This window comes from Pteropus alecto, unplaced genomic scaffold (genome assembly GCF_000325575.1).
Source record: "Pteropus alecto unplaced genomic scaffold, ASM32557v1 scaffold101, whole genome shotgun sequence".
Taxonomy (NCBI): domain Eukaryota; kingdom Metazoa; phylum Chordata; class Mammalia; order Chiroptera; family Pteropodidae; genus Pteropus; species Pteropus alecto.
In genome coordinates, this window is record NW_006432945.1 from 9,352,752 (window position 1) to 9,377,127 (window position 24,376).

A 24,376-nucleotide genomic window follows, 5' to 3' on the forward strand; every position below is an offset into this window, starting at 1 on the left:
GCCAGAAAAATAGTCCCAACCCAAACTACCTGGGAATTCTGAACTTCCTCCACTCCCTCTGGCTTCCGTCCCCTTTGCTGACGCTGATGTCAATTCAGCCCCCGCTCAGTTCTCCCCAGTTTGAGCTCCTGTCACTCAGTGGAGGTGACAAGCAGCAGTCTTTCAGGAAAGACACCAACCCAACACCAGTGTCTTACACCTAGGACACGGTAAATAACTGACAAAAGAATCGATGAATCTTGGAAAAAGACAGAGTACATATATGAGGAAATATCACCTACATCCAGAAGTTATCCCAGCTCACCTGTCTGTCAACTACCAAGTGGGTCTCTCGTGCGGACTCTCCCTGAAGCAACAGGGTTTGCCACTAGCACAGAGCTAATGAGAGACCTTGAAGCTCCACGTTTTGCCATTGGCCCCTCTCTCTCCCCCTGAACTGAAATCCCATATTCTAACTCTGTCTTTCCCATCATTCACCCGTCTGGAGGGGAATGCGCTTAAAAGAGAAATGTTCCGATGGACGGAGATGCTGCAAGGAGCAGCATGTTCCCCTGTGTGGAGCTGGAGACGAACAAGGAGCCGCTGAGAAGGAGGAGGCTTGTCACACAAGCAGCCGCCAGCTCTGCGGAGAGAAAGAACTGGAGGGGCCGCGCACCCCAACACCCGCATTAAGGCACAGGGGACCTGTGTCCCACTGACTCGGCTCCCCTGAGTAGCTCCAGGCCCCCGGCATCGCCCTGCGCAGGCTCAGCTCCTCCATCTCCATCTGACGAGCTCTCGTGCCTCCTCCCTCCACTTCTCCAGCTCAGAGCAGAGAAGACGAGTAAAAGACAGAACTGTGAAAGCTCGCCAGGCTCACTGCACAGAGATGCTGTGTAAATACCATGTGCTATCAGAGATTGCCACAGAGATTCGAACTGGGCTGGGGGCCCCGGACTCACTGCTGACACCTCCCAACATCCTCAGCACTGTGGAGACAGTGGTCCCAGAGGAAAAGCATGCTTTCCTCGAGCTTTAGCTGCTCAGGAAACTCGTGTATTAGGGTGGCCTTCTTACACAAAGCCTCTAAAAATACCTACTGATGTATATTTAGCTCCAGATAGCACCCTCCTACCCACGGGCCACGGGCTTCGGGCTGACCCGCTCGTCGTGTGCCACTGGCAGGAAGCTGGAGCCCAGCGATGTCGGCCCCCAGCAGTCCTGCAGCAGCTCCTCAGGCTTTTCCCTTCCCTGTCCCTGTCCCTTTTCCCCTTCGTCCCCCTCTACCTGCTGGGTTAGGCACACCCTCCCCAACTACAGCCAAGACTATGCTGATGGCTCCATCTCCTTTCCATGCCCTTCCCTCGGAGCTGACTCCAGGATAACGAAGACTGCACAGGACCCCGAGGGGACCCCCCCACACACACACACACACTCAGAGCCTGCAAGGTGCCCTGCTGCACTCAGGCTACAGAACGAGCTCCCTGGCGTGACCCGGACTGGCCCCTGCTGACCTCTCCGGGTTCGTCACCCAGTATTCCACTCGCCACGTCCCCAGGAGCGTCCTGCTCACCTGATCTCACCTTCGAGGATTTGTACGTGGCACCCAGTCTCCCAGGAAAGTTCTTCTCCTTCGCTGTCAGGCTAAATCCCACCTGCCCACTCTCGCGGCCCATCTCAGCGTTACTTCCTTCAGCAAGTTTCCCCAGCCCCATCGAGCACGGTGGATGCCTTTCTCCCGTGGCCTCCTAGTGGGCGGCACTCAGCCCACGCCACCTACACCCAGCACAGTGCCCGGCATGTTGTGGGCACCCAACGATGTCTCCTGAAGGAAGACAGTGGAGTAGGGACAGGTGTCGCCTGGGTCCTGGAGAGATGGCCTTGGTAGAGGAAGGAGGGCGAGCCCCAGGCTCAGACACACCTGCCCACTCGCCAGAGCTGCACGTGTGAACTCGCGGTCAAAACGGCAAAGCGGGCAAAGTGGGCAAAGCGGGCAAAGCTGACGGCGGGGCGTGTCCTGAGCTGATTTTGCTTTTTGGTGGCTAAACGGACAATATCACCAACATTCAAGCGCAGCTCGTCATACCGCCAACACGCTAACACACGACTGAGAGTAAAGATTCCCGTGAGGAAGGGGCAGCACATGGCTCGCGTGTGGCCCGAAGCTAGAGGCACACGAGGGAAATGAGGAGAGAAGGATAAATTTCTCCGGCGGCGCAGGAGCCGGCGGGAGCATCGCTAAGCCAGCGCTGGTACGCGGAGCGAGAGCAGGCGATGTGGCCCAGAACTGAAGGCAAGTGGGCCTGGCTTCAAATCCCGGCTTTGCCACGCCGACCTTTGGAGTTTGGGCAAGTTACTGAAATCGTCGGTGTCTCAGCTTCCTCATCTGTCAAACGGGCGTGGGTGATAATCAGGCCTAATAATTCCTACCTTGCAGCATGAGTTTTAGGATTAGAAAAAACATACATACACACACACACACATACGTATTTATATATATGGCTATAAAATGTAGTCTTTGGCACATGGTTCAATAAATGGCAGCTTTCATTATATGACAAATGCCAAGTGATGTAATACAGCTGCTTTCTCCTTATCCCTCCCCACCACCCACGGCCCCCTCTAGGAGTCTGGGTCTTCAATATTCAGCCCTGTCCCTGCCCCCACCCCATCACCCAGGAAGCAATGCCCAAGAGGTAACACTGGGAACCTAACAAATAGACCCAAATGACTGGAGGCCCAATATCTCTTAACAGCCTTGACGCCGAGCTCCCAGCTTTCATTGCCCTAACAGACTGATCGGAACGTGAGCAAGCAGGGCCGACTTACAACCACATCAGAGGGGCAGAGATACTGCCTGGCTCGGCCAGACCAAGGCGAAGGAACAGCTAGGAACTGACAACCCCTCAGCCCAGCCCCAGGCTTCCCTCAGCACCCTATTTGGTATCCCATAGGTGATAAGAGAACCTGAGATGAAGCACGTAATCAACTCAATTAGCTGTTATTAAGTATCTGAATCCAGGCACTGGAGTTACAGAGATGAACGGGGGTCAGAGACGCGGTCCCCGCCCTCGCCTTCCTGATTTTACCACAGCTCAGGAGTCCCTCTGAGCCTCACCCTCCTCTACTGTTTGCCCATATAGTCTAAGTGTGATGACTTATTATTAAGACTAATACAGAATAAGGACTTAAAATTGTTTTGAATTTTCCAGGTGGCCTGACAAATATTTAGAAATAGCATCTCCTGAAATGCTACCAATACGAGAGAGCCCAAGTTACTGTAAGCTAACAGCTTGTCCAAGAAGGGCAAACGCCACTGTCTTTTAGAAGAAATGAGAATACATTCATTACCTTTGGTGTATCTCAGCCCCAGCAGTTGCTCGATTGTTCGATATTATGAGTTTTGTTGACTAAATGAATGGAGAGATGGACGAATGAACAAGCCATTTAGTGAAGAAATCAGCTGGAACTTCTGATTCAGTCTTCATTAACCCGTGAGCGTTAATTTCCATACTTTCTCAACCACAGAGCAGAAAGTTTTATTCCGAGCCCACGGAGAGAAGTCTTAGGATGGACACATGGGGCTCTGGTGTTTTCAAGTCACACATGAAGGCTCAGCTTTGGGCTGGGAACATCTGCCTGATTATGCCCCTCCCTGAGTCAATCTCCCGCGCTCCGAGGGGATGGAACTGGGGAGCCCACAAAGTTGTGAGGTGACTGACAGTGTGGGGAAACGGGTGTTGAAAGAACTTGGAGCCGGAAGATGTGGACTCAAGTCCTGGACCTAGAACCTCCTAGTAGGTCACACACCCTCTCTGAACCTCGGTTTCTTCATCTATAAAATGAGAACAGCGAGATCCCATTGTGCAGATTATGAGGATGAGATAAATAATGTACATATATTAACTTCCGAACCATGAGCTCCCTTGACTTACAGACCTAAGAAGACTAAGGGTCAGAAGGTCAGAGGTGCAGGCTGAACGCAGTGGCCCGGGTGCCCCCACTACACATCTCTTAGCAGAGGCCAGGGACAGAAGTCTTTCCCCGAGCCAGCTGTCTGACACCTCGGCGCCCCCTCCCTCCCCTCCTGTCACACACGGAGAGCTCAGAAGCTGTGCGGTCTCAGCCCGAGGCGCTGTGCCGTCCTCCAGCACCCGTCACTGCTCTTGTGCACAGGAGGAAAATGCGAGGTGACACCCGGAGCTGAGGTGCCAAGTAAGAGTTGCCAGGAGGGACTGCTGTGGGAGCGGGTGTCGGGAAGCATGGGGAGGGGGCCGCACGGGCCAGGAGCGAAAGCGACCGCCCTGGGCCCAAGGGCATAGTTCCACCTCCTGGATCTGCTGTCAAGAAGCAGGTGCTATCGGCCGAGCACCTCATCTCTCTGAGCACCAGGCGACTTGTCTCCGAAGTCTGCTGTGTCCCTCCCCACGCTGCTATCACATGTTCCCCTGCACCCAAGACTACAACAGTTGGACGATGTCCCGTGATTTTATGCACCATGAGGAAAGAAAGAGAAATGCTGTTGATGAAACTACACCGTGCCGTTATTACACGACACGGGCTCCCCGCGGGGATGTTCCAGCACGAGGAGCGCGCCTCCGAGAAGGCAGGCTGACTCTGACCGCCCATTCCTGCGGGACAGAGCCACAGCCCTCGTGCGGGTCTCGAGAGTGTCAAGCTCTCCCCGTGGAGCACAGTCCCAGGCAAGGGCTACGTGGGGAGAGGTCAAGTGACGCGACCGAGGGCTCAGCGCCCGCGCCCCTGCACACGCAGGTGAGGGCACAGAGGGCCTTCGCGGCCAGGCTAACAGCGGGCCCTGCTGCCCCTCGCGAACCTCCTCCTTTAACCGCGTGGCACCCCCTGCGTGAAGGCAGTGCTGACCGGTTTGTCGTCTTGCGTCCTGTCCAATGGTCTCATCCCTCCCCCTTCCCTCCCGCATGCTAGTTCCCAGACCCTGCACCAGAGCGGTAGATTCTCCTTTAGAAGCCCTGTCGACCTGTCACGACACCTCTGAAAACGTGACATCCAAAAGATGTACATTGGAGCATCGTCAACCATTCCTTATAACAGCCATAACCAGAAAGTAGTCTGTGTCGAATAATCGCCAGAATAGAGAAGTGAGCTGTGCCTATTGACGTAACAAACTGCCGATCAGTCATTACAGGTTTCAACCAAACTCTGGAGTCATATATGATCCGCTCAGACTGTGCTGAGAAAAGGCAGCAAAATCACAAGCACTGAAAACAAAGCCAGCTTAACTCCAAAGGGCGAGAAGGAAATACCAAAATATAACCAGAAATTTTTCTTCCTCAGTGACCTGTTTTTTCTTCTTTCGACTTTTCTGGATTTTCCATATTTTTCTTTAATGAATATATAATAGTTTAAAAAATAAATAAATAGACAAGACGGGAAACTTCGCACGGCGTCTGACCCATATAGGACTCAGGGGGCTAAGAATTCGCGCAACCTGAACATATGACACATACGCGTCATGGGGCTTTATCTTCTAGGCAGAATCACAATATTTCTAAGTGACTCAGATTGTCGTTTAGGTCTGTTACTATACAGCGTAGATTATTTATTTATTTTAAGGACATTTAAAACAACACCCAGCTATTCCCGAAAAGTCGAAAGGTAGTGCTGGTGAGGATGTGGAGAACAGGGAACCCGCATGCGCTGTGGGTGGGAAGGTACGCTGGTGCAGCCACTATGCAGAACAGTATGGAGGTTCCCCAGAAAATGAGAACTACAGCTGCCTTACGATCTAGCAATTCCGCTTCTGGGTCCACATCCGAAGGAAATGAAATCACTAGCCGGAAAAGATTTATCTGCACTCCCATCTTCATTTCAGCATTACTCACGGTAACCAAGATATTGACACAACCTAAGTGTCTGTGGACAGATGAGTGGATAAAGAAACGGGGTGTGGGTGTGTGTGCGCACGCGCACGTGTGTAAACATACACATACAGCACATGCACAATAGAATATTATTCAGCCTTAAAAAAGGAAGGAAACCCTGCCCTTCGTGACAACATGGATGAACCTGGAGGACATTACGCTAAGGGAAATAAACCAGACACAGAAAGACAAACACTGCACGATCTCACTTATACCTGCAGTCTTAAAAAAAGAAAAAAAAAGAGAGAGACAAACTTACAGTAATAGAGAAAAGAATGCTGGTTACCAAGGACTGAAGGGTGGAAAGGGGAGATACGGATCGAAGGCCACAAACTTTCAGCTGTAGGTGAACAGTCTGCAGACCTAGTGCACAGCACGGTGACTAGAGTTAATGATAACGTATTTTATACTTGAAATTTGCTATGAGAGTTGATATCAAGTGCTCTCACCACACTCCCCCCCTACACACACACAGGTCACTAGGTGAGGTGATGGGTATTAATTGGCTTGATTGTGGTAATCATTTCATAATGTATACATATATCTAAACATCAAATGGCACACCTTAAATATATAAACCTGGAAAATAAAAATAAATAATAAAACATTGTCCAGGTGTGCTGCATTCTTATGACCGTGTACTTCTGAAATGCTATGTACGAACCGTATCTTTGTACATTCCTATTTCAATTTTCTTTTAGAACAATAACTTTCAGAATATCCTTTCGTAAGGCAACAGGTGTTTTTAAACATAAATTATCATCTCTGCCTATTTGTCCGTTCCCTGTATTGAGGGGTTGGCTGCTCTGAGCTCCCATTTGTACATTCCAGCCCATTACATCTTCAACTTTTTCACTTTTCACAATTGATATGAAGGTTAAAAAGATGAGTGTTATGTCTATATCTTGAGACAATGAAAAACGCGAACATTCCCAAGGCCTCACGCTTCTCAGGCTTTACCTACCCACGCTCCCCTGAGTATTCCTTGGAAGAAATTTCCACTTTGCTTCCCTCTTCTTTTCATCAGTCGTAACTGTGGCTCAGATTTCTCCCCTCCTCGCTTTCCCACTCCTCGCTCAGCCTCCCCTCACAGGTGTGAACTACGGTCTGATGGACAGCCGGAAAGGGACTGTCCATGCCCCACTCCTTGCTGCCACACCCATACGGGACATGGGCACCCCCCAGAGTGCAGACTCTCCCCTCTCCTGCAGGCTCCAAGAGCCATCTGACGCAGAGACCAACGAGAAGCCACAGAAGCCCTACGAGTCATGCCCATCACCAGCAGTCCCAAGGCCTGGATCCGCCCCAATATGGGCATGTGATATTCCTTTCCAACCGAAAAGATGATCTGTCAGATATTGAAATTAATGAACTGCCATCCTATATGCTGCCTATGACACCGGGTCAGCTGCAATGTGGTATTACTATATTAATTTCCAAAGGAATGATTTATCAGCATTTTAATGGGATTCAATTTTATGCCTCCTCACGGTCATAAATCTGCAAATCGTAAAACGTTCTGTTGCCAGAGCACAAGCCTCAGTTATCAGTATAGAAAATATGGTTGGGGTCTTCTCCAAACTCAAAGACGACTGCACCCGATGGCATCTTTTGGCTCATCTTTCAATGACGCCCCTCTGGCCAGGACCAGCCGGGACACGTGCATTCAGTACTAGCCAAGCGCTGAACGGGAAACCGGGAGCAGCAGCTGCCACACCTGGGAGCCACAGCCTCCGTGGGACGCCACACGCATCTCCGCAGACTGCGCTCCCCCGCAGGTGGGTCACCTGTGATCCCGCCCCTTGAGAAATCCAAGCCTTGAACTTTCCCTCTGTGCCCACTGCACAGACTGTGTCTTCCCACCCCGGGGTTCCTTGCATCAGCCACTTTATGACACCACAGCCCCAACCACCCCCCACCCCCGCCAAACACACACACACCAAGAAGACAGGAGTTGGCGAGAAGACTCACCCACTGAGGACCACGATGAAGTCCATGACATTCCAGCCATTGCGAAGGTAGGAGCCCTTATGGAAGATGAACCCCAGGGCCACGATTTTGATCCCGGCTTCAAAGCAAAAGATCCCAATGAAATACGGTTCCGTCTTCTCCTGCAGGTGCAGAGCAGAGGTGCTGGTGAGGGGAGGGCCGTGCCAGTCAGACGCAGGCAGAGGCACGCCCGGCCACCCAGTCCACTCTGACCTTTCCTCTCCTACCAGACACCAGGACATCTGCCCATGTACAGGTGGGGAGAGAGGGGACTGGAGGACTCATGGAGGGACAGAGCAAGGAAAGCCCAGGGGACCGGCTGCAGAGATGGATGGGTGCAGGGTCACACCCAGGACCAGACTGCTTCCCATGGAGTTGACCCACGGTGCTGGCTTTGCCCCGAAGGAGGTGGCCTTTCCATGCTGGCCTTCGTGCACATCGAATGCCTCAGAGGTCTCATCCTTAGGCAACCAGGCCGGAACTGCTTACCCACACATCTGAACTTTAAACCATTTGTTTGCTCTTTTTAGGGGAAACACGTCAGACATGTGAATCATTTCTCTACGGAGAACACGCAGGCTACGCCTGAGAAGTCGCTGACCGCAAACGTGCGCAGGCTTCGCGCACCCTCTCTCCTCTCTCTGTCACCTCCCTCTCTCCCCTCACTTCAAGGGTCCCTTCGGAAGGGAGGGAAGAGGCTGGACCCGTGCCTGCCCTTTCTTCCTGCCTGGCTGTCACGCGGTGTTTGCTATGCCCTCGGAACCTCCTGGGAGCAGGAGAGAAAAGGTCAGTCTTCTCATCCTTATGAATCCTGATGGGGTTTGTCACCAACCTGTCCCTCAGCAAAGAACAAACTGGAAGGCAGGGAAGGAGGGCAGGGGACAGGGTAGAGGAGCAAAGGAGAAAGGAGTCAGGGAAGAGAAGGACAGAGGAGAGAAAGACAAGAAGGAGGGCGGTACGTACCAGTCTGCGAGACATTGGGGTCTTGTCATCCTCGGGAAGATGCTGCTCCAGGGCCAAGACGATGCAGTTGGCAATGATGGTGGCCAGGATCATGTACTCAAATGGCGTGGGAAAGGAGGAGTTAAGGAACAGACTCCCCAAAGAGAGAGGGACACAGCCTCCCAGATGGCTGTGCACATCAACATACAAACTTTATCAGCCCGCACTGCGTCTGCATGGTCTGCGTGACTGATCCCAGCGAGCAGGCAGGCAGGGCAGTGGATAGTCCTCGGCCTGGGAGACCATATCCACTTCTGACTGGGCTCCAAACCCAAAGCATCTTCTCCCAGCAAAGGAAAGGTGGAGCCAGTAAATAATGTAGTTAGACATTCCGGACACGGAGTGAACTCACTGGCATAGCTGGGAATTGACTAGGGCTGAAAAGGGAAGTGGAAAGAGGAGACACGGGCACCGCAGGCCCCTGTTCTTCCCAGCCTTCAAACCACGGGCCCGTACAACACACGACACTGCAGCAAGGATCCAGCTGTGGCCGGCTGTTGCTGTCTCTGGGAATCACGGCTGGAGTCCCCTGCCCTAGTACCTCTGCTCACCTGAGAAGGACTTCAGAAAAGGAACAATTTTCTCCACAGGAGCGCATTTCTATTTAAACATCCAATTCAGAAAACACTTAATGGGGCTAGGAGAAGCTTGCTGCGTCCCACCTCGTCTTCTCCTAAGCATCTACATCCATGGGAAACAGACACACCGTGCGCCTGAATCCGGGACAGCAAAGCCGGGGCCTCTAAGAACTGAACTACGAATGAATAAATCACGCATTCAGGCTTTTTTTTTTTCTGCTGCGTTTTTCTGAACACAGGTGAGGGGGCTCCCTGTCCTTTTTTTAAAAACAGGACTACGATTCTAGGGCCAGCGTCCTGACTCTTGCGGGAATGTTGTGCCACAAGCCCAGGGAAAGCAGGTGTGGGGACTGTCAGCCGAGAGAGACGGGAATCGCCAGCTCCGGAGTCGAGTCATCCTGCGTGCTGGATTTTATCCTCTAACTACGGTTGTGACAAACACAAGCCAGCTGTTGCCACTGGCCTTGTCCAGCAACCGGTGCTCTGGTAGAGTCTAGAATCTAGGCGGGAGAGTGGAGCAGCAGATCTGGCAAAGTGGAGGGAAGACAGGGGACCATTCTCCTTGACTGCCCACACGTCCGGGCTGGCTGTGTAGGATGGAGGACCTAGAGCTCTCCCTAGGGAATCCAGAAGCAGGGCCAAACCTAACATGCTCCTGATGCCACCCTGTCCCCGCCGTGACATTTGTGCCAGGGAATGCCAATGGCAAATGAGCATCTGGGGCATCTCTGAAGAGGGGCAGGGCACAGGGCAGCTGCAGGCAGAGCGGGTATGTGCAGGGAGGTATGAGCTGCCGACCGGCTGCTCGGCCCCGGTGCTAGAATGGGAGGCCACAGGGCCGAGAGGCCTGGCAGCAGCTGAGCCTCGAGCGCGCCCATTCCCGTTCGCCAGTGCCATCTCCTCCCCCATCCCGTGCATCCCTGAGTCACAGCCCATCCTCCAGCAGCCGGCCATCCTTCCTTCCCACGCACCCCCAACACTCGCACAGGACCCGTACCCTAGGGACAGCTGTGCTGGCCTCTGCTGCCCTTTGGAGCTCGGCCATCAGAGGCGCAAACTGGGTGGAGCTCAGAGGACCTCAGAACCAGCCCCCTACCTCCTCACCCCACTCTGCTCCCGTAAACCCTCCCCTTTGAGTGCGGCCCCACCACCTGGGAAGTTCCCCAGCATGCCTAGCGACTCCTCCTGCAGTCTCCCTGGGTACCAAGCTGGGCCCGAGAGCTAAACACGCCAGCACACCAAAGACGGCCCACCCAGCCTGCACGCCCATTTCTCAGCACAAGCCCCTCCCACCTACCACCCAGGCCACCAGTGCCCACTGATCAAAAGGGGATTCATTCTCCCCTCCCCCCGCAGGCTCTAACCTGGGGTTCAGAGCAAGTGCAAACTGACCAGGGACTACACGTGAACCCAGTGTCCCTTAAGCCCCGTGAATAAGCTAGATCGCCCTGGGCCTGGTTCAGGCACCCTCAGGTCCCCAGATCCATGATGATGCAGATGAGAACATGATGGAAGTGGCAGCCAGGAACCCATGCCCTTCCCTGAGCTCACGCCTAGGAGATGGGTGCGGCAAGGGAGCTGAGAAGCTTGCAGGCCACTGACAAATGACACCAGAGCCGAAGGCATTCCAGGGCAGTATTCCTCAAACGCAGGTCACGGAACACAGTGCTCCAGGACCTGGGGATCCAGGAAATGAGGGAAAGCCGGGGTGCAGAAAAGTGAAGCAGATTTCCTCGCAGTGAGACTTCTCGGAGCCTGTGATGCGGTTGCCCACGGAGGGCACCGCCTCCTGCAAACGGGGTCGGGGATGGGGCTCAGCGTTCCCAGCTCGTTTCGCCACACGACCCTGTGGTCAGAGCGTCTCTCTTGGGAATGGTGTTCACGGGAACATATTTGAGAAGCCCTGGCACTGCCAGTCCCGGTGAGGAGCGGTAGGAGGGCTGGTGGCTCTGATGGCAGTGAAACGATTGGTGCCCTGTCCCTGTCCCTAATAAAAGCGTGACAAATTGTGGGGCTCAGGTGGTCACTCGCCATGGCTGGCCATGCCCCATGCAAACTCAGAAAGCTACTTGGCAGGACCAAGGAGCATAGCACGTGACCTGGGAAGCAGGACTGGGGACGTGCATGTTCTCATTCAAGCTGCAGATAGCGCAAGCTCCTATTAGTCTGACTGGGGTCAGTGACTGCTTTGGGGGTTCAGGCTTCTTCCCCTCAAAATTTTGAAGTGATAACCGCAGCCTTAAAAGTAAATGAGCTCCCAGTTGCTGTGCCTGATAGTAGAACTATGATGGAGGAAAGAGGAACATAAAAAAACGAATAAACTGGGGTCTCCTTTCATCATCTGAGTACTGATAAACTGCTCATTAAGCCATACCTATTCTTTATAGCGGTCCTGGTGGCTGTCTGCCTCTCAGGCCCTTCTATCCAGTGATCCCTGCTCGGACTGCTACAGCCCCTGTGTGGCCCCAACCCCCTGCTCCCACTTACGTGCATGTACTTTCCTAGTCAGATCATCGAAGTGCATAGCTTCCTGCCAGGATCTTTAGCTCACATAGCCCAGAAGTCCAAATGCAGATACATGAAGCTTGGCAGGTAACAGGGGTGAGCCTCAAGAAGGTGTGGCCGTCACCACTGCAGGGTGCTCAGGGCAGGGTGCTGACAAGCCAGACTTCCTGTGACTGGCCAGGCTGAGAATTCCTGCAGTCTCAATGAATGGCGCTACCTAAGGCTCCGGAGGCTAGAATCTCAAAGTGAGGCTTTGGTAATTCACAAATTCTGAGAAGACCCCCTTCCCACCTCCTCCCCCACCCAAATCCTCTGTCTATGGTCTGATGTCTAAAGACCCATTCAGAGCAGCAATTTTTTGGCTTAAAATTCTGAAAACTGTTCAAATGCACACACCCTTGAAAGGGATGTCCCCTTAGGCCTCATAGATCATCTGTAACTCAGGATGAATTCATGTCTGGGGCAATTAAGAGGCGAGGTTTAGATGCAGAAGAAAAGGTGAAACTCGGAATTGCACGGATTCGTGGACTGGATCAGAGAAAGGGTGGCAAATGAGAAATCTTAGGACAGGAGCTCAGGAAGGACAGCCGGTCGTGCCTGGGCCCCAGCCGCCCTCCCTGCCGGCCCTATTCTCCACCCTCTTGCCCACTTGTCTTTTTTAAAAAAGCACAGAGTGGGCACTTGGTGCTTTTGCTCCCTCCTACAACAGCCTTTCGCCTCCTTCCTGGTCATATGTCAAGATCGAGCTGAAATGTCGCCGCGTCTGTGACGGTTTCTCCCTGTGTCCCATAGTCTCTGTATTGTGCAATTTTGTCATTTCTCCTCATACTTATTTTCCCCAAAAAAACTAGACCTTGAAAGCAGGGACAGAGTTTTGCTCACCTCTCCGTTGGCCGTGCCTAGCGGAGCTCCTGGCACACAGTACTCGGTATGAAATGCGGGCATGAGCGAAGGTGCGGCTCCATGCCCCAGGAGAGGAGCCTGGACTGCAATGGCGGCCCCCAGGTCAAGCAAATGCACCTTACAGGCTAGACAAAGGTGTGACTCGGAACTATTAAAGGAAGCTCCAAGTCCCTGAGGCCTCAAAGAATACCACCTTTCATGGGACAGGACAGATGGAAGTCTGTCCAGGGCGCTGACACCCTCTGCCCAGGAATTCAGCGATTCCTATTACATTCTGTGCCTGACGCTAAACACATTTTAGAGAACGATATCTCTCCCTGGTGTCCGGACTGTTTACCCTCTGAGATCTCAAACAAACAGATAACAGAGCCCTGAGGCGTGGGAGGCTGAGGGCAGGGGCTTTGCCTGCCTTCTTCACCTCTGCACCCCTGGGGTCCAGCACACAGTGGGCACCCAATGACTATTAGTCAATCAATTGCTCAATCAATCGATAAGTGAGTAGCACAAAGTGACCAGAACCAGAGGTATCCTCACAAAAGATATCCTGTACTTTCTCCACGCTGCCTCCCCATTTGAACTTTTTGTACTATATCCTGTATATACACATTAGCTATTCATAAAAAAGAAACCAGCGTGCAAAGAATATCCCTTTAATGTGAAAAAAGTTTTTTTAAGGAGCAAAGGCAAAAGTTCTGTCTTGCTAGAGAGATAATGAGTTTTTCAGGGTAGTAGGGTTATTTTCACTTCCTTCTTTAATCCTTTATGCATTGCCTGAGTGTTATAATGAGCATGTATTAATTTATAATTATAAAATCAATTAGGGCTATATTTATTCCGGAAAAAAACAAACCAACACAAAAACAAAGCACAAGATTTCTGAGGGGATCACATACAGGAGAACAAAGGACCTAACCGAATAAGGAAAATGGCCACGAAAGTACTTTGAAACTTGCAAAAGCACCTCCTCTTCCTCGTCTGTCTCTGTCTGCTCAATAGGGGCCTCATCTCACAAACTTTCCTGGCAACCGCCCCACACTCCCCTTCGCTCCTCTCTCCCCCTGGGCCCACTAACGAGGACCCCTGTCGCCTCAACTTTCCCTTTCCTGTCTAGCAGTTTCAAGACCATCATTAGGGAAATGATAAAAATAGGTTCATTTATTGATTTATCTCCTTTAACCACAGCTCCTTCCTTCCAACGGTTGACTTGTTTCCTTAGCAACACAGCTAATTTGAGCAGCGCTACTCGGCCTGCATACCTGCCATTTGTTCATTTCCTTCCTGAAGCACAGGAAGCTGGGGAAAGGGAGAGGACGGCCTGGCAGCCTCCAGTGGTGGTGCTGGCTCTGCTTGTCAGCCGAGCGCAGGGCCTGGCCTGGGAGCTGATCCCTGCCTCTGCCCGAACCAGCAGAACCGCCCCTGTCACCACCCCTCGGGCACAGGACTGGGAAGGACTTAGGCCGCAGGCAGCAAACCTGGGGTGATCCAGGGAAAACATGCATCTCGAGACCCCCTTAGACTCCCTCTGCTCTCAGCTGCCTGGTCTCAGAGCTTGTGACATCAGAACAGCAGGGAGACTGAATGTGCTCAGAGGTGCTGAGGGGCCACCAGAGACAGGCAGACAGACAGAACGCTGTGCTCTGTCTCCGACTCCAGGCCTAATGGAGAACGTGCTTTTGTGGGGAGAAGCCTGTGGCCACTCAGACACTTCCTGTAAACTCCTGGGGAGTCTAGGATAGCCCACAGTCTCAGGGGAAGCATGCTTCGGCCTCCCGTACCCACGTCCACTCTTCACTCAGGCCCAGAACACTCTCTTACAGGAAGGCCTGTCTCCTTTCCCACCCTTCCATACCAGTCTCCTGCGTGTGGATGTCTAATTCTAAGAGACAGAAGAGTCTCAGAAGATGGCCTGGGTGTTTTTGTGCAGGGCTTGCCACCTCTCCTTCACCTGCACGTAAATATCATTCTAACAAGTGGGACGGCGACTCAAGGACTGTCATAGACAAAGGGTCCCACCTAGAGTGTGACTCCCTCAAGCAATACACCGAAAGAGACGTTTTAAATATGAACAACAGTGAAATACAAGTATCCAAGGCTTTCATGCCTCTTTTCTTATACAAGAAGACTCAGGATTTCCTCGATACCTGAGATGCGATGGAGAAAATGCCGCCTGGCGATGGAAAACCAGAGCCGAGGTTCTCACAGCAAAGAAGCACCCGGCCTAGAGCACTCAGGTCAGGGGAACCTGCCGCCATCCATTCCCGCAGAACCAAGAAATACCAAAGGATCAAAGCGCAAAATGACACACAGCCAAGAAAGCCCTTTGAAACCCGTAAGGTGCTACACAAACGCACAGTCATTTCCATTATCCTCCTAAATCAAGCTCTCAGCACCTGCTGTGGGGAGAGCATCTGTGAGTGGTCATGGCCTCTCCGGGAGTGGGCCGGCTGGCTGCAGCCATGGGCTGACACTGAAGAGGACCCATCGCAATAAAGGGTTTCAAAGAAAATTATGGTAATGGGTCTCCGGGAAGAGAGCAAAGACATTTGGCCCAGTACCTCCTGGGAATATGGAAAGCACATCCAAACACCAGTCCCCAGAGGAGGATTTATGAAGCTGATGACTCTGATGCAATTTCTCCTAGTGATTAGAAGGGACATTAATCACACTCAAGGCCAGGGCTAAGAACAGGGGGTCGAACCATCACAGAAGTCCGGCTCCAGCTCCTACAGACCCTGATGGAAACGCAGTGAGATCATACTGGTGAGATCATATCCCCCTTGCATGGGCTGTGAAAATGACACATTTGTCCTGGAAAGACCAACAATATTGAAGAGACAGGACCCTGCACCTAAAACCCAGACACAGGTAGAGAGCCACCACCAGCACCTCCACAGAGCGTGTCTGCTCTCCACCTCCTTAGAGGCCAGTCTTCTCACAGGAATGTCTGTGTCCTGGCTTGTCCACACAGGCCATGAGTGCAAGTCTTCAACCCTTCAAAGACTGAAAAAATCAAAACCAGCCTTGTTAAAACAGGCCTGGGGCCAGCGCTCCTTCCTGAAAGGCTATTATACCTTTTCTCCACATCCTGGTAGGGAGTGGGAGTAGGAGGTAACGAGAAAGAGGTTCAAGACCATCTGTCAGCAAGCTGGCTCCTTCCCCCCCTCCCGCCCCCCCCCCCCCCAGGTGAGGCCCAGGGAAGAGGTAAACAGAGGTCCTAGGAGCCTTGGTCCAGAGGCCCACATGCTCCTGGATGGGCTCCCTCTGGAGCCCCGGTACGCAGCCTGGGCTGACCAGGCAGGAAGGCGAAGCTCAAAGGAGACTCATCCACAAGAGGGAATCAACGGGGAACTGTATTCCTGGAGGTTCCAAGGGGCTACAGACGAATTTTTCAGTTTCCTGGAAACAGCGTTAATCCTCTAAACTTGTCCCTGTGTAGACAACCCCCATACTTGGGGCAAGTCGCACCCTTCACTCCATTTACACATCTGTTCTCAACCTGTAATTTTAGGTTTCCAGTCTCTGTCCTGGGCTGGTCCACAAAGAGTGGACCACACACGGCGGGGTCATTAAACGGCAGGAGGGTGAAACGCCCGGGCTTCCCCATGTGACAGGCATCAGTGCGCCCCTCTGACTGCACATCTGGAAATGTCCCCTCCTGTCCCACCCCATGACAGGAGACATGCACCGTTAACGAGTCGAGAAAGGAGGCGGAAGCTCTGCTTACTTCACATTGGCCTATTTCATTATCTCATTGCTTTCTGTGTTGCAATTTTTCTCACCACCCAACCTCGTCTTTAAAATAAAAAGATCAGACTGAAAAAACAACCAAACCCCTTTCTTTTTTTAAAACAAAACAAAACAAAACAAAAATGAATCATGTGACTTCCAGCTTTAACATCAGTTTTTTAACTTTGGTTTCCATGGTGGTGGGATGCAACCTGCCATCGCCATGGCAACAGCTGCCTCTGTTCAAATTCACCATCTGACAGGCAGTCCTGTGCGCACGCACACGCGTGCACGCGCACACACACGCACACACCTCTCTCTCTCCCTCTCTCTCTCTCTCTCTCTCTCTCTCTTTCGCTGGTTATCAAGAGGATGGTAATGCCATGATGCCTACTTCTAAAGACTGAAGTCCTAAAGAATGAAAGACAAAGAAAGCAAGCAAAAAAGCAGAGACCCCAAAGACCTGCTGTCTGCCACACTGTCCACTGCCTCCGTAGGGAGGTCAATGGACTCAGTTACTCAAAACAAAAGACCCCGAGCATTCATTACTCTTTCGATGTCATCTTCAAGCTGCATTCGAACTGGCATTGCTTTCAGACCGAAGAATTCCCATCTCACTCCGATGTCCCTGCTCTCTCTATACAAAAGGACTAACAAGAAGTTGACATTATTGCTACTTTGGTTAACCAAGACTAAGGTCAGCTCCAGATTCATCCAAGCCCCAACTCCAAAAGGCCAGGCACGGCCGCTCGGAGGCATGAAGACAGCGCTGGCCTCTGCCTCTGCCTCTGCCTTTTGCCTCGGTTACAGTCAGCTAGATAAGTCTTAATTCCCTCTTTACGTGTCTGACTGAATCCTGGACTCAAAACGCTGTCATTCAACACACAGCCTTGGGGATCAGGAGACAAATGATTGAACGGTACAGAACAGAGAAGAAAGAAAGGGGGAATATTAAAAGCCTCTGGAAGAAAACAGAACGGCGGTGAGAAAATTACCTGTTTCAGAAACCAGGCTCTCTATTTTGATGGCATTCTGATGGATTCGAGCCCATCAAGAATTTTGGCAGCAATGTGCATTTTAGGGAAAAAAGAATGTGGGCTGCAATCAGCAACCACACCCAAGACCATGCCCTACTTCCTATCGGCACTCACTTCATGGGGCGTCAGACGGTATCTGAATGCAAAAAGAAAATGAAAAGCCTTTTGTGAAAGAGTCCACAGATCATCTCTGGGAGAAATTTTTTGTTTTCCTTTGAAAATCTTGCAACTGTACCCCAGTGTTCAAAGATACCTACTGAGCCTCCAAGCCGCTTGAGGAATCGTGGACGGCATGAAGGATACTCAGCTGGGGAAGGGAAGACTTACGAGAGGCCTCATAGCTATTTTCAAATATCGGAAGGGGAAGCTTGTGATCAGGGGCTTGGACGTTGTCTAAGTTATTCTGGAGGGTAAGACTGAGACCGAAGGGCGGAAGATCCGCCCAAAGGCAGACCGGGGCAGCACAGAGAGGCAGCTCACTTGCTCCACAAGTGGATGGACTGCATCTGGTGTTTAGTAAGCTAAGTGTTGTACTAATGAATACTTAACAACGAGCCTCTCCGAAAGGAAGAAAAGCCCTGATGGTTAGCATTTGCCAATTTTCGGAGTGTAAATACTTTCTCCATGGCCAACTTCAAGCTGTGAACTTGACATCAATGTACATGGAGTTAGGAAAAGATACGTGTAATGGACGCCCAAGAGCTGGGACCAGCCAGTTCCAGCTCACCACTTACTGTAAGTTCCCCATCTCTGCGAAACCATTAAGGATACTGAGGAAGAAATTCCTGTATCTGCTAGTAGTTGAGTTGGATCGACCCTCATATGCACGAGGGTTAGTTAGCAAATGAGTAAGATGCAAAGTCAGTGAGTCGTTAATCATTTGCTCAAGGGCCTCCTGGGTCCGCATGACTCACTCTGTCCCTCAGCCTCAAGCTGACCCCTTAGCTGGACCTGCATTTGTGCAGTCTGAGCATCACCCTTATTACAGAAGGCTGGTACCTGTGCAGCTGGGTGTGTGCCAGAAGCAGCCACAGGTGAATGGTTTGTCAGTGCAGTGAAACATAACAATTAATCACCCCATTCTCTCAGGCTGAATTCCAGGATACCCAGGGGGCTCCAGTTATTTCACCATCGCCTGCGAGAAAACCGAGATGGATCGGCAAGGACCCGAGATCAAAGCACAACCCAAAGAATCCAACCAGGTAAAAGGCTCACCTCTCAGTCCAGAAGATCCGTGGATCTCAGCCGTGGCTGCACAGCAGGATCACCTGGGAAGCCTTTAAAAACTAAGGAAGCAGGCATCCCATCTCCAAGAGCTCTGATTTAACTCGTCTCCGCAACTATCCGGGCATCGGCATTTCTAGGACTCAGGGTGATTTTAATGTGCAGCCAGGGAAAAGAACACTTCTGAAGATGCCGGAGGCAGTGAAAGCTAATGGTGTCCTCAACTCAGGCGACACAACAACCAGGGAAACGAGAATGCCGAAGACACACGGGCAGAATGGAAAGGTGTCTTAGCATCCCGTTAACTCTTCCGACACATTTGTTTTACAGATGTCGATACTGAAACCGGAACTTTTCCAAAGCCAAGACTAGAAACCTCTCTGGATTCTCAGCCTCACGCCCTGAAAAGCTTACCCATTATCAGAGCCACCAAAGAAAACTTCCTGGCTTCATGGCTTGAACTGAGGGTTCAAAAAGAATGGAGTCTTTTTTATTTGAGTTTACTTCTTCCATCCCAGGACTAATCAATTGCTCTCAAGAGCATCTCTCTCAAGGTAGGGTCTGGAAGGTTTACCTTTCTCAGGGCCACTTGAAGAGTCCAGAAAACATTCTGAGATGGGTACTTGCCTGAGCATCCATTCTCCCATCTGCGAAGCCATGACCTTGGTTTTATGCTGCATGCAAGCTCAGTGCCTGTTGAGTGCAGTACTACCATTTCGTACAGTCCTCCAGCCACTCACGAGGCTTCCTTCCAGCAACATTTTTCGAAAAGGAGAATACTATCATTCTGAATCGGTTTCGCACTCTCACTGGATCTGCGCTGGTTGGCTTCTCTTGAATTGTCCTCCTCTTCTCCATTCCTACTTTTTCTCAATTAAGTCCTCTCTTATTAATCACAATCCCTATATCCAGCCTCCTATACCCAACCCAAGAGAAACACCAACATCACAGACTTGTTAACTAATAAAAGGACGAGGAAGCCCCAGAGGAGGATGAGGAGCTAGTAGGAGGATGACCAAGCAGAGAAAGGGTACTGAGGAAAAAAAAAGGAAAGAGTACGCAATCAAAGGAGTCCTGGACTTTGAGTCAGGAGCCCTGGGTTCTAGTCCCTGCTCTGTCACTTACTGAGAGACCTGTGGCCAGTCACTTAACCTGTCTGGCTCTCAGCTTTCTTACAGGTAAATCAGGGTCTGATTAGAGTTTCTCTTAGGTCCTATAACTCTAATATTCTATTGCTCTGTGGTGCTAAAAGGTAATATGATGGGAAGGGAAGTCAGGGAGGAAGAAGATGCACCTACTACTTCAATTTAGAGAAGCCATTTTTTTTTTTTTTTTGGTGAACGGACTAATGAAGACATTCAACCATAACATTCAAAATGGAAATCCTGGCACATCTAAGACTATCTTTAAAGTATCTAAAGTCAATGGGAATATTTCTAAATTTTCGATAATAGGAGGTCCATGACAAGCTGGATTGGCTAGAAATGTCTCTAAGAGGTACTTAATGAAAGGTTAGAACCCTCATAATGGTGGCCTTGGGGTCAACTAATGAAGACATTCAACCATAACATTCAAAATGGAAATCCTGGCACATCTAAGACTATCTTTAAAGTATCTAAAGTCAATGGGAATATTTCTAAATTTTCGATAATAGGAGGTCCATGACAAGCTGGATTGGCTAGAAATGTCTCTAAGAGGTACTTAATGAAAGGTTAGAACCCTCATAATGGTGGCCTTGGGGTGAACATGAGGCTGCTTTTCCACAAATCTATTGCGAGCCTTTTCTACAATCTCTATTGGGATACTAACGCTTTTTCTGCAGCCTTCTGTCTCCCCAACCCCCATTTCCTTAACAAGCTGCAAAGGCAGAAGCATCCAGCACAGTGAAAGTTCAAGAAAGAGTCATTAAAGTCGCCTCCTCCACACTACCACCCATGCTGTGGGTGGCCTGGAAAAGAGAGGACCGTGTCTAGACTGCTTTGAAGAATGGAAAAAGAAAATGGACTCTGCGTGCAAATAATATTGATAAAGCAGTAATAAATTTTAAGAAAAGGAGAAGGGGAATTGGCATTTCCACATCAAAGGTCCTTTGCAGAGTGATGAAGTGTGACAGCAGAGCTTTTGGTGACGGAAAAACCAAATAGCAAAGCGCCCCAACTGCAACTCAAGCTCGTGTTCCAAGGGCACACAGCGAGACGTCTCAGACCCATCTCACGATGACCATGATGATGGGTGAGAGATCCCTGCGCTTCTCCCATCTATCGGTCCTTTACTCCTCAACCCCAAAGTCTCAACCCCAAAGGATGCTATAGATACAGGCAGGCAGTTCGCAGTGTCATCCTGAAGAGATGCTCTGTTAGGGAAGAGGGCCTGCGAGTCGTCTAGTCTGACCCGAGGCCGTGTGGTTCAACGAGGAAAGAATAGCCACCGGAGTCGATCAGACCACCAGCACCTGAGACCTTGTGCCAAGGGCTGGGGGAAATGATATTTGCCTCTAAATTACACTGTAGAGTGTCCGTCGCACAACAGGCATTCATTAAATCTTCTGTCCACTCCAGAGATTCAGCCTGAGGAATAGATGGCTCTCCAGGTCTGGACCATGCTCCCTATAGAATGTTGGCAAAATCGTATGAGAGGAATAAATGAAGGTAAAAGAAAAAGTGAGATGATCGACCTTATTGCTGCTCAGCATTGTCTGAGCCCGGCCCCCTTTCACAGTGGAAATGTGGAAAACTGTTGGACAGTCCTCACTTCCCAGAATCTGTTCCTTTGGTTTGCTCTTTGGAGCCTGTTTACTGATGTCTATGAAAGAAATGTGCTCAGTCTTCCTGAGCCTGACAGTCAAGGTGGGCATCTGCCTGTTACTTGCTAATCATCACCAGGGAAAGAAGTCACCGAGAGAAGATGTGACATCCTCATCCACAGAACTTGGGGGAAGAGGGGCAGATGGTGATCTCAAAAATACATACATAACTATCTATAAGGAGAGCATTATTCTGCCAAAATGCCCAGATCTTCTGAATTCACATAAACTCATATTCCCCAGAACTGCCCCATCCTCATACTGCCGTCTCCCCCACCTCCAGCCAAGCCCACACCCCTCAACTGCTCCTCATATCCACAGACCAGGAGAACACAGGCACCCCTGAGCACCCATATGGCTCACTTACTTCATAAATACGAATTCTCATGCAAATACAATCCAAAGTTAGCAGGCAGAAGAGGAAGGTAGTTCCTTCAATATTCCCTAAGCCCACGGCTTCATTTCTTTTGAGTCTTCTCCCTGGTTTCCAGCAACCAAGTGGCACATCCGAGTTCTCCATTCACATCCACACCAGTACCCAGTGTCCTCAGGTAAAACGTCCTCTAGTGTCTTGGTCAGATGACCTTCACCAAGCTCGTTAGGTACATGTCCAAGGGTGTCAAGCCGTGGAGAGTCCCCGCCTCCAGCACATCCCTCCAATCCTTTAGGAATCTTTCTTCACAGTTCATGGGATCTAATCCTGACCCCCTTCTCCGACAGAACAAAGCTGGAGACCCTAAATGTCCCAAACCCTGAATGCACAGGAGGCTGGAAACCCCTGAGGAGAAAACCACTTGGAGGCCAAGCTGGGACCCCAGGCGGGGTCCTTCCATACGCCACCAACCAGGCCATCTGAAACTTCTGGCTACAAAATAGAGTGAGTTTGTTTCAAGATGATGGTTTTGAATATCTGATCTGTTTTTATCAAAAGCTTACTGGGACAATTCTGCCTCATTATTGCACTTGAAGCTTTTTTCTGGGTTATGTGTCCTTAGGGACAATATTGGTGTAAAATCTGCAATAGAAACATACAAAGACAGATTCTGATATAGATGTTTTAAAACTTACGTTAAAAAAATGTAAAATGTAAACCCAGTAACTTTAAGAAGAAACATAAAGACTTGTGGAAAGACCACCTAGCTGCAGGGGTGAGAGCAGGGACTCCGACCCCGGCCTCCAGCTCCCACTCGCTGTGTAAATGGGCAAGTGAGTTAACCTCTCCACTGTGAGATGCAGAAAACGAGAAAGCATGTCTCTGTAGGACTGTCATGAGGAATAAATGCAGTAATCTATGGGACACACTTGGCACAGTAATGTGGCAGTCAGTACATACTCAATAAACATTAGATATTTATGATTTCTGTCAACATTAACACTAGTATTAATATCTAGCATATTTACAAAGGGCTTGAGCACACACCAGCTGTCAGTACCTCACAGTCTTCTGAGGTAGGCAAAGAAGGAAAAGTGACCTCTGTCAAGGTCACACCTGAAGACTGAGACTCAGAGAGGTTATAAGACCAACGTGAGGCCATGTAAACATCATCTGGCAGCGCTCAGCTTTGAAATCGGACAAGAGTCAGGCGAAAGTAGTTGGTATTGTTAGAAGGAGAAAACTTAGCAACAGTTTAATGCTGATCCTTCCAGAACTAACCAGATATTAACAACTAAGATTTACTCACAGCTTCCTATGTGACAAACATTGTTCTAACATTTCACATGTGTCATCTCATCTGATCTTCACAAAAATCCTGTAAGATACACACTATAGGTAAAATTGCTATTTCTACTTAATGTTTGAGGAAACTGAGGCACAGCGGGGTTAAGAAGCTCCCCCAAGGCACACCGCTAGGAACTGGTGGAGATGGTACCAAAATCTGAATCCCAAAGCCACATGTTTGACCATGATGCTCTAATGTTCCCAAGCAGGGACAGTAAATCCTGAACTCTAAGGCAACGCTATTATCAACTGATCCAGATGACGTCTAATATTCCTAAAACGCTTGAGATTCAAGGTTCAACACTTGTATTGTCTAGTAAAGAAATAAAATATTGTCTCAATGAGTCTCTGAAAATGATACCTAGAGTGAACTTGGGAGAAAGCAAGATGCTACATGCTAGCTGAAAACAGACATGAAATCGTCATAAAAGTGTGTATTGATTTCAGCAAAGCATGTGACAAGGATATCGCGTGCAGTATTCTTACAGACAAAACAGAGTAATGTCAGTTGGCCAAAACACAGTTTGGAGAAGAGCTGGACAGTCAATGGCCACTGATGATGAGCAGAAGGGGGGGCCCCCCGATCCCAATTCCAACCACGCTTTTATCAGTTACTTGAATGAAAACATAACACGTATGATTATCCAGTCTGCTGATGACACAGAGCTCAGAGTGGAGAGCGCTCACTCATTAAACAGCAGAGTCTCCAGACAACATATAATGGATATCATTTAAACTTTGGAGTCAGACCACCATTGTTCAAGTTCACTAGTGGTGGCCTTGGGCGAGTGACTTAGTCTGCTTTAGCCTCAGTTTCCCCATATTTAAAATGTAGATAACGATTATCTCATTGGATTGTTTTGTTTAAATGTAGAGTCTAAAGTCTGGTAGATACTCAGTGAATGTTAGTTCCTTGTTCCTACTCGAAAATGATTTCTACAGGAGGGGCTATTGGACCGAAAGCAAGGAGATAAAATGTACTTGAAATAAAGAATCCTGAATTTAAATTT

At 50.1% G+C, this 24,376-nt stretch overlaps 1 protein-coding gene across 1 annotated transcript in view; it reads right to left on the bottom strand.

Moving 5' to 3' along the window:
* The window catches only part of CACNA1E (calcium voltage-gated channel subunit alpha1 E), a 272,496-nt gene that overhangs the window by 237,476 nt on the left and 10,644 nt on the right, over positions 1 to 24,376 (bottom strand). The window contains 2 exon segments of the mRNA XM_015586256.2: positions 7,851 to 7,990; positions 8,832 to 8,937. Coding sequence (XP_015441742.1) covers positions 7,851 to 7,990; positions 8,832 to 8,937 — 246 coding nt within the window.